The sequence below is a fragment of the Oryzias melastigma genome, linkage group LG16 (assembly GCF_002922805.2).
Source record: "Oryzias melastigma strain HK-1 linkage group LG16, ASM292280v2, whole genome shotgun sequence".
Classification (NCBI taxonomy): Eukaryota; Metazoa; Chordata; class Actinopteri; order Beloniformes; family Adrianichthyidae; genus Oryzias; species Oryzias melastigma.
Window position 1 is genome coordinate 18,799,709 of NC_050527.1, and position 9,462 is coordinate 18,809,170.

Here is a 9,462-nt window from a genome sequence, read left to right on the forward strand (position 1 = left end):
AAGCTAAATAAATTTTTGGAAACGCTTCAAAACATATATTCAATAAGACATATAAAGTACTTTACACACAATAGGCTATTTTTATATGTAAAATCAAAACATTTGGTCATCGAGGCCTATTTATGAAAACAGAAGTTCTTAAAAATTTAACACAAACAAAATGCTAAAACATGTAGTTTCTGATCACATTCTTGAGACCAAAACTACAGAAACTGACAGAAAAGAATGCTTAAAAACAATGTTGGAAATACCAAATCTATCTGGAGTTCTGCTTAAAATACAAATGCAGTCCATCTGAACTGTTGACATGTTTGCAATAACAGTGAATTAAAAGAGGATTTTTTCAGGTTTGAAGAACGTCATCCTCATCTAAGAGCTGGAGTGGAGATCTTAAGCAGGTGTGTACACCCACACTCGAAGACTGAGCTTTTCTTCATTCCTTACTCTAACCATAAGCAGCTGAATGTCTGCTGCAGCCTTCATCCCGCCCAGGACAGGTGAAGGTTGAAGCTCCTGAGATGCAGCCGACTGCTGATGTTGGCACGAATAGATTTCAATAAAAAGTAGCAGCATCATTGGATGTAACCATTGATATATATTATTAGATTGGAAATCACATGACATAAGTGAGAGACATGCGGCATTACTATGCACTGAGTCTTCCCGAGTGATGAATGGAGGAGCTCCAAAAAGTACGCAAAGAACCACAATAGTGGACGCAATGTTTAGCAATCAACTTCAAAAAACGCAATAAATAATCTGATGGAGAGGAGTTGTCACAGTATAAGTGATCACATTTAATAGAGAAATCAGGCTGGGAACCGTGAACTGTGTGCTATAGTGGGTGATAGCGACTCGCACGTAGCATGCTAGTTTGGTTCTTCAATGTATTTTTTTGTTAATGTTTGATGTTTTAAAACATGTCTGATGTTATCCACACACATTTACGTTCCACCAGCACAAAAACTGATGGAAATTTGTGTTGGCAGCACATAAAATGTGCGGTCAAGATGCACGCTGCTGTGCTGGCAAAGTAGCACGTAGCTACTTTAAGAGCCTCCGAGGTTAAATCTTTTTGCCGTCGCTTTTTTTTGGGGGGGTAAGAAAGTGTAAGAGAGTTCGCACATAATTTTCTTAATCCGTGGCGTCACTGTTGAGCTTTTTTCTTGGTCGCACAGACCAGAGAAAGCACAGCAAGAAAACACAGCGCTAAAGATGGCATTTGTGACGTAGAAAATACACTAGGGGGGGACAGGCTCCCTGTCTAAAAGTGGTATAATCATAATGAAAAGACCACTATGAACATTTTTACAGTAGATAAAAAGATTGGAGTGGGGATATAAAGGTTGAAGGAAGACCTCAGAAAGGTGTTGCAGCTCATTGTGAAAATGGGGGCTTATATTTACAAGACTGACATAGAGTTGAAACGAAAACATTCTGTTCTTCATCCAAAGCGTCTTGTTTCTGTTCAGGTACGAGGACAGCTGGTTTCTGCTGCATAAACGGAGCCAGGAAAGTGCTCAAGCTGCTGAGGTATGAACATCCTCCTCTGTCAGAATGCATTGACTCTTTCAACCATGAGCTTTTGGGTTTGACAGCATGGATTCTCAGGAGTCAAACAACAGTTTGTCAAGCCGTACTCCCCGATCCAAATGAAATGTCCAGCATCACAGCAGCAATTCTTTGGGACATCATTATTTTTCATGATCTGTAGCAAGGTGGAGAATTTACAAAGTTTGTAACATATTTATGAACTAGATATATAGTATTACCTGTGATAATGCTACTGTGAATGCTGTAAGCAGAATTTGGCAGCTGAAGATACTAGTGCTGATAGCTGAAGATGCTGAAATTGATAACTAAAAAAGCTCATGCTGATAGCCAGCTAAAATGTTTGCTAAATGGCAAATTAGGCTAAAAAAATAAACGAACAAAAACTTAGGTTAGCTAAAACAGCTAGCATAGAGCTGAAAAAGATAGATAAACTCCAAAACAGCCAAAATTTAGTAAATGCAAAAATAGTCCAAAAAGCTAGCAGAAGGCCAATTTTTAAAACATTAAAAGTGTAACTTTTACATAATTATGAATAAAAAAAGGAGGAATATTATTCCAGAATAAATCAACTTAAACCACAAATAACTCAATATATAAATGTGTATATATATTTTGTCAAAATTGTACAAGTTAGAAATAAGTACAAGATAACATCGGGCCATTGATAATAATAAAATAATCTGAAGGGCCGTATAGAATTACCCAGAGGGCCGGATCCAGCCCCCGGGCCTTGACTTTGACTCGTGGAGTAAAGCATAGCATACTTGGGAATGTCCAGCATTACGGCAGCAATTCTTTGGGACGTCATTATTTTTCAAGATCTGTAGCAAGGTGGAGAATTTAGAAAGTGTACAGTTTGTTGTCTTTTTGATCTTCAAGTTATCTATACATGCATACCGTTGTATTTTGATCTTTTATCCCGCCACAATGTCTCGTAATTAATTAATTGTAGAAAGAAAAAGGAATCCCATGACACCACAGTACTGATTATACATACACGATTTGATCATTTTGAAGAATCTAACTTTGTTTCTTTGTTGTGAGTAAGAGTGAAGTAAGACGTGAACTTTCTCTCTCAAATGATGCTTTGGTTAATCATGATGTTGAGAAGAGCAGCATAGTGACGTTGGTGCAGCCGTTACCATGACAACACGGTACAGCACGGTAAACCTAAAAATGAACAAGTTTAAAGTACTATTAATTTAATTAATATGTATTTATTTTGTAAGAGACTATAGTATAAGGAGGATAATACTTGAGGTGTGCATTATCAGAAATTAATGGATTTCATGGACATAACAGTCTGACACCATCAGACCTCCGCCGTGCACTAATTAATGAGAACATACAAATCGTTAGTAATTTTGTCTTTTGGGATCTCGGAGCTGCTGGAGCCTAACCCGGACACTTGCAGGCGAAAGCAGGGTCCACCCTGGACAGGTCGCCAGTCTGTTTCAGGACACATACGGACACATTAATATATATATTTAGCAACATAAAAAAATACTGTCATTATTATTCATAAATAGACATATTTGTGATCCGTGACACATTGAATCCATTAAATATTAGGTTTCTCAGTTAGATTTTGATCAAATTCTTGAAAAGGAGAGAGTGGATTAATGTAATCCCCGTAACATGTATGATTTTAAGATGGAGAAAAGTGTGCGTGGTAGTGACCTGTGCTTCTTCAGTGGGGTCTGAGACTTCCTGACCTCCTGTGCTTCTAAAAGCTTGAACGTCTTCTTCCTCCCGTCAGGCCGTCGACGGAGACGTGGTGGTGCTCTCTGCTCACTGGGAGAAACGAAGAGCCGCTCTGATCCAGCTGCAGGAACAGCTGCACAGCTTGCCAGACTTTGTCAGGGAGTTTGATGCCATCACTGCTAAAATAGGTACATTTTCTTCTCTTTAAGAAACTCAAGCAGGGTTTTCACTTATCCATGGATTGCTTATTTAAAATCTAATCAACAGGGATACAGACACTTCTCTTTTCCCTTCCATCCATCAGGAGCTAATCATAAAGATCTAAAAATGTTTCTTTGCCTCTTCAACATTGTTCACACATCTGTGGACATCTGTGTCAGGGAGCATTAACCCTTTAACAGAGGGTTCTCCAACTCAAATCGGTTTGTCTCAGCCTGTGTCTAAATTTAGAAATGCAGAGCTGATGACATTTCTTTACACAGGATCATTGAGCCATTTTTCTCCTTCAGAATCTACTGGGATTATCGTGTTAACAGTTAAAGAATTACAGTAAATCAAAGAACACAAACACTGGAGCTCTGGTGTCAAAGGGTTAAATCGTTCCACGTCCAATGAGCACTAGTGTGTCTCAGGCTCAGGAAAACAGGTACAGTCAATTCAAGAAAGAGGATATTTTAAAGGCTTTGGTTCGGAAAAAGTTACTTTTCTAAGACAGGTGGTTTGAGGTTTTCAAAAACTGTAGGACCTTCTAAAACTTATTCTCTACATGTATAGAACATGTTCTAAAGGTGTTTTGAAACATTTCAGTAAATCTTGCTGTGAGTCCCTGAAAATGTCAATAGCTGCATTCGTTGGAGTCAAACAAACAGATTTACTAGTAATCTCCGAGGGAAATATTTGAAGTTTTCTCTGGTCTGAATATGACATTTGTAGAACAAAGAGGACCAGGCTGCTCATTGAGCTGGTGGTCCTTGTTTGTGTTTGCAGCTCATTTGGAAGGAGACTTTGAGGAGATGGAGAGCAGACTGGTGTACCTGGAGACCTTGTGTTGTCAGTGTGACCAGCAGACTGTCAAAAACCAGCATATGAACCAACTGGAAATCTACAAGAAAAAGAAAAGGTTTGGTACTCTTCATTCTTGATTAAAAATGTTAAATCAAGCTATTTTTTCTGACCTTGGAGGAAATTGAAGACACACTTTTCTTGGGTTCACTTGAACTGCCTTTTTAACAGCAGGCTTTTGTTTTATTTCATACTGTTTTGAAGTTGGGGCCAGAAGTCATTATAATATTTGTATGCAAAATGGCCGTAATCATTGGTATGATTTCTCTTGATTAAATAACAAACGTGGCTGTCCTTCTGATCAGATCAGGTCGACTGCAGTCTTAAGTTTGAATCATTCTGATTCTTCAGTTTCAGCTTTGATTCATTCTGCAGTTGAGTCCGTCAGACTCTGCCTGCATACCGGCCTCACAGTAGCTGCGTTTACATGTGCAAAATGTCCTCGATTGGATCAAAGATCAGAGTAGAATAGAACTGTAGTCGAATAGAACTGGAAAACTTCATCTGATTGTAACAAATGTTTCCATGTGCCACACTTTTGATTGGAAAAAGTCATTTTGACATGCACGGAATGATCGTAGAAGAAGAAACAGCGAGTTCCGTTGTAAACGAACAAGGATGCTGCATAGATCAAGATGATCCTCTGAGTGTGTTTTCATTTTTTAAATAATATTTTAAAGTTCCTGTTTGCACATAATTTTCTAAATCCAAAGACTTCTCTGGGGCGTCATACCCTCTATGCATGACGTAAAATCCAGCGCAGTAATGACACACGGTCAGAATGGATTGTTTACATCCACCACGATCGGATCAACAATCAGGATTACCCACCTGTCTCGATCGGAAGGAAATTTGGCTCCAAATGAGTCTGATGGGCCAGAGTATTCTAAATGGAGTGTTTACATGACACGTTTTTACTCTGATCAGGTGTATATTCTGATTACTTGTGTCCGTATAAACGCAGTTACTGTTCTGGTTTCCAGTTTTTGAAACCGCTCGTTCTTTACTGGAATCCTTTCTGTCTTCAACAGGAAGGAGGTGGAGTTACTTGAAGGTGAGTACATCCTTTATCTTGTACATTCTGTTAGTGTTGAGTCTGTGAACCCTGGAGGATTTCTGGTGTGTCTTCAGTACGCTCCACCACAGGCATTTATTCCTGTCATAGTCATCAGGGCTCTAGACCCGCGATGTGCTCACTTTATCGGCACAGGACGCCATCTTCTTTCAAAGACATTTTTAGAAAGGCTCCAAGAACAAGCTGACCCAGAACCGTGTAGACTTCTGGATGTTTCTACTTCTCTCTTTGAGCCCAAACGTTTAGATGTCATCAACAAAACATGGAAGGGAAGTATGTTTATGGTATTTGATGTTTACTTTGCATGAATTTACCGACACAGCAGCACCACAGAGGCTTTCCTTTCACTGCTTTTCTAGTCAGTGATCAAACCACTGAAAGAAAGTGTGGAAAGCTTTAGATTTATCAGCAGATACACTCTGTATTACTGTCACACGTTTATTTCATCTAAATATTTTCATCCTCTTCTTCATCAATAGATAATAATAAAGTGCAGCTTTAACAAAATAAAAGTCAAATAAAAGCTGACAAGCACGGCCTGGAAAAGTTCAAGACTCGCATGAAAGGACATGAATAAAAATCCCTCCTAATGACATGCTGTCACTGCTTAGCAACTGCCTTTCAGGGCATCCTAAACACAATTGTGAATATTGAGCAAACATGATTTAGTTAAGTAGCTGAACCATCTGAATAGAAATGTATCATTTTACAAGCCAAAGCATTAAACACCGTGGCTCAGACATAAAAAAGACCACAGAAATGTTCATTAAAAAAACGCCTGTCAGTAAAAACATCCAAATTGTGTCACCACCTTCGTTCTCCTCTGCCTTAGCTTTCCTGAGCATGGAGTTAGCTTGAGTGACACGGGGAATCGTTTTGATCCTCCACTAAAGTCCCCCGCGAGGATGTATCAAACTCCACGTGCGCAATCACCATTCCACATGCACGATTCTGCCTCCATGAGCGCTCCCATAGTCCTACGCGCTTGGGAACCACTCCTGTGCACGTAACAACTCCTGCCCGAGTTTGTGTAAAAAAACAAAACAGAAACCTGTGTGATTGGCCACTTTTCTATTGGCCCCGCCCCGTTACTGTTGAGGGCAATACTGACGCCATAACTGCATCCGTGTATCATTAGTTTTTCAAAGTAAAATAAATAAAAAGTACAAATCAAAAATAACTATTTCCTGTAATGATCATTTTCTAAACTTTTATAGAGAAACAGATGAGAAAAACGAATGATACGCGGGCATTTGTGGGTTTATTTTTGTTCTTCAGTGTTGAGTTTCAGATAGGCACGCAGGAGGAGCTCCACAAGCGCACAGTCCTTCACGAGGGGGCAGAACTAGTTTTTGGAGCGTAAGAATACTTTCACAGGATTCAGGAGAGGTCACATGACCGTAAGAATGCCCCTACAAGCGCGTAGAAGAGGTTTTACCAGCATGGAGAAGAGGTTTCAGCGTGCAGGGGTAGAGGAGCGGGCGTGGAGACTGTCCTGCAACCGTGGAAAGTTCCTTACATGCGTGGAGTTTGATATACGCTTGTGGGAGAGTTTTGGCGGGCTCTGCATTGTGTGAGTTGTGACAGGCTGACCCCCTCCTCTCTGCAGAAGGGCTGGGAGCATTCAATCGTCTATTAAAAACTGTCTGGGTCTTGGATCTGGATTACTAGATATTTGCCTTCAATCCCCCCACCACCAAACAAAACACACACACAGACAATCACTCTGTTTATTCATTTTTTAAAATTAACTTAAACTATTTTAATGTTAGACATTCATCCACTGTGGATAATCTCTTGACATAACCCACTGTGTTCTTCAATTAATAAAAAACCTGCAGTAGGAAGGCTGCATGCATTGACCTTCTTAATACTACTCAAAAATTAGCAAAGTAAAGGTTGAGGCACAATATAAAATTGAAGACACACACACACACACACAGTTGCCATGAACTGGAAATTAAGAAGTTTAGATCTAACAAATCCCTATCTCATGATGTGCTTCAGCTCTCGGCACATCTCACCAGGGGGCGCCACAGACAATCAACTTTCACTGATCTGCACACTCGGTTTGGCAGAGTTTCACACCAGACCCAGACGCCATCCTGACACAACTTTTATTCCTGTAATTATCCTGTCTGGGGACCGGCGCATGAAAACTCAAACTTGGTTCCATTTATGGCGAAATAGTGAGACAGCAGCTTGAAGGTTTTACCGAGGCACCTACATGAAGCTCATCCGGCCCCCTGGGAAAGGAACTTTGGTTGCCATGCGGCAGTCCTGCATGCAGCCAGTTTACAGGTCAACAGATCACTTATGCATTTATTTTGGATCTAAAACTGCTCTCCAGACTGCCACCAGCCTCCAGTGGATTTTCTTTTTTTTGTTTGACGAACTGCAACAAATTTTGGTTCCAGGTTTGCCTCAATTTCAGGAATGGAAAGTGTGAGCTGGCGTGTGACACATCTGTGTGTCCGCTCATGCTCAACAGCTGCTTTGTTTCTTCTGCTCTAGTGGACCTGAACTTGGAGCATGCTCAGAGGGTGGCAGAACTGGAGCGGGCCATGCAGCAGAAACTCAGAGAACGACAGAAGGTCTATGAAGAGGCCTTCAACCAAGACATTGAAGAATATTTATCCACTGGACACCTCCAGCATGCCGGTTAGTTAACACCACAATACATTTGTGCTATGGAAATGAAATTGATTAAACTGTGACGAAGACGACTCGTCACCTCTAATATTTGGTTTCCAGAGAATGGAAAGTCTTTCAACCGTTCTATTCTGCCTCTGAGGGGTTTGTTTAACGGCTCCAGGAAAAGTCCTGGTCCTCCACGCTGTAGCTGTTCCTGACAGTTTCTCAGATGATTCTCTGACTTCTTTTCCTGCTGTCTGCAAAAAAACATTTTTTTTGGAATGAGTAAAGAAACATAAGAGGAGGCAGGATTTTAAACAAAGGTAGATGTTTTATCAGGTAGATGTCTCTCAGAAGGTCTGTCCACAAACATCACAAACACACCTGTTGGGTCCAAAAACCTCCACACACATACACATTGACACGTACACAATACAGATCTGCAGAAAAACTCAAGCGCTCGTACATTTATGTGCATACAAGTTATTCCTGCATGCATTCAAACTTCCTGTTTGTGTAAAGGTGAGCCTGCCGCCGAGCTCAGGTGAGTGTCTGTGTTCTAATGTGGACGATGATGTTCTGGGTCCTCCAGACACGAGCGCTGAGATGCAGATGAAGGGAATCCTGAACACACCACCATTCCAACCCCAAAATCAGAACCAGAGTCCCTCAAGAAACACCCACATGAATCTCCAGGCAACCACCGGCCTGACCCCCAGAGAGCCCCGCACAGCTCCCCACCAATCAAGGTTGAGGGCGCCAGGAGGAGGGGAGTCTGCAGGAATGGGAAACTGGGCCGTGGAGTCAGAGGAAGACGGGCCTCTATCCCACTTTACATACACAGCAGTTGAAAGAGGCCAAACTTTGATTGGTCCAGTGGTTCAGTGGAACAGTGAATGTTTGGGTTTTCTAAAGAACCGTTGAAAGTTTCTGTTTGGATGAGAGAGAGCAGAGGAAGCTCTGAGAGGAGGGTGGACCCCTTCCTGTTCAGGAGGGTTCTGTTTAAGCAGGACCTGACCTGGAACACTGACACTCCTCTATTGAAGAAAGCCGAGAGACTTTGAAAAGCAAACAAACGGAGAGAGAAACTCTGGAGATCATTCTGGCGGGTTCTGCTGCTGTAACTCTCACCCTGCAGAAGCGTAGCAGTCAAACTGCTGATACAGTCAAGGGCTAAAGCTGTCAGAGCCATCACCACCCTGGATGAACTCAGCATCTCTGTGTTTTTTTTTAGCAACATTAGAGTTGTATTCATTTATGTACAATCTTTTCACACTGGTTTTGTAGTTATAGAGTGTAGCATGCTACGATGCCTTCTGACGTCTTTTCACTTCTCAAAGGATGAGAATTAAAGAAAAACTGCAAGTCCACTATAATCAGGAATAAATTCCGAGACTCAGACCTCCCAAGGCCATAAATTACCTCTGTGGAGA

At 41.1% G+C, this 9,462-nt stretch overlaps 1 protein-coding gene across 1 annotated transcript in view; it reads left to right on the forward strand.

Annotated features, from left to right (window-relative positions):
- LOC112152004 (dysbindin-A) overlaps positions 1–9,462 on the forward strand; it is a 17,375-nt gene that overhangs the window by 2,575 nt on the left and 5,338 nt on the right. The window contains exons 3-8 of the mRNA XM_024281205.2: positions 348–398; positions 1,473–1,533; positions 3,314–3,446; positions 4,246–4,378; positions 5,352–5,374; positions 7,910–8,056. Coding sequence (XP_024136973.1) covers positions 348–398; positions 1,473–1,533; positions 3,314–3,446; positions 4,246–4,378; positions 5,352–5,374; positions 7,910–8,056 — 548 coding nt within the window. The remainder of the gene's footprint in view (positions 1–347; positions 399–1,472; positions 1,534–3,313; positions 3,447–4,245; positions 4,379–5,351; positions 5,375–7,909; positions 8,057–9,462) is intronic.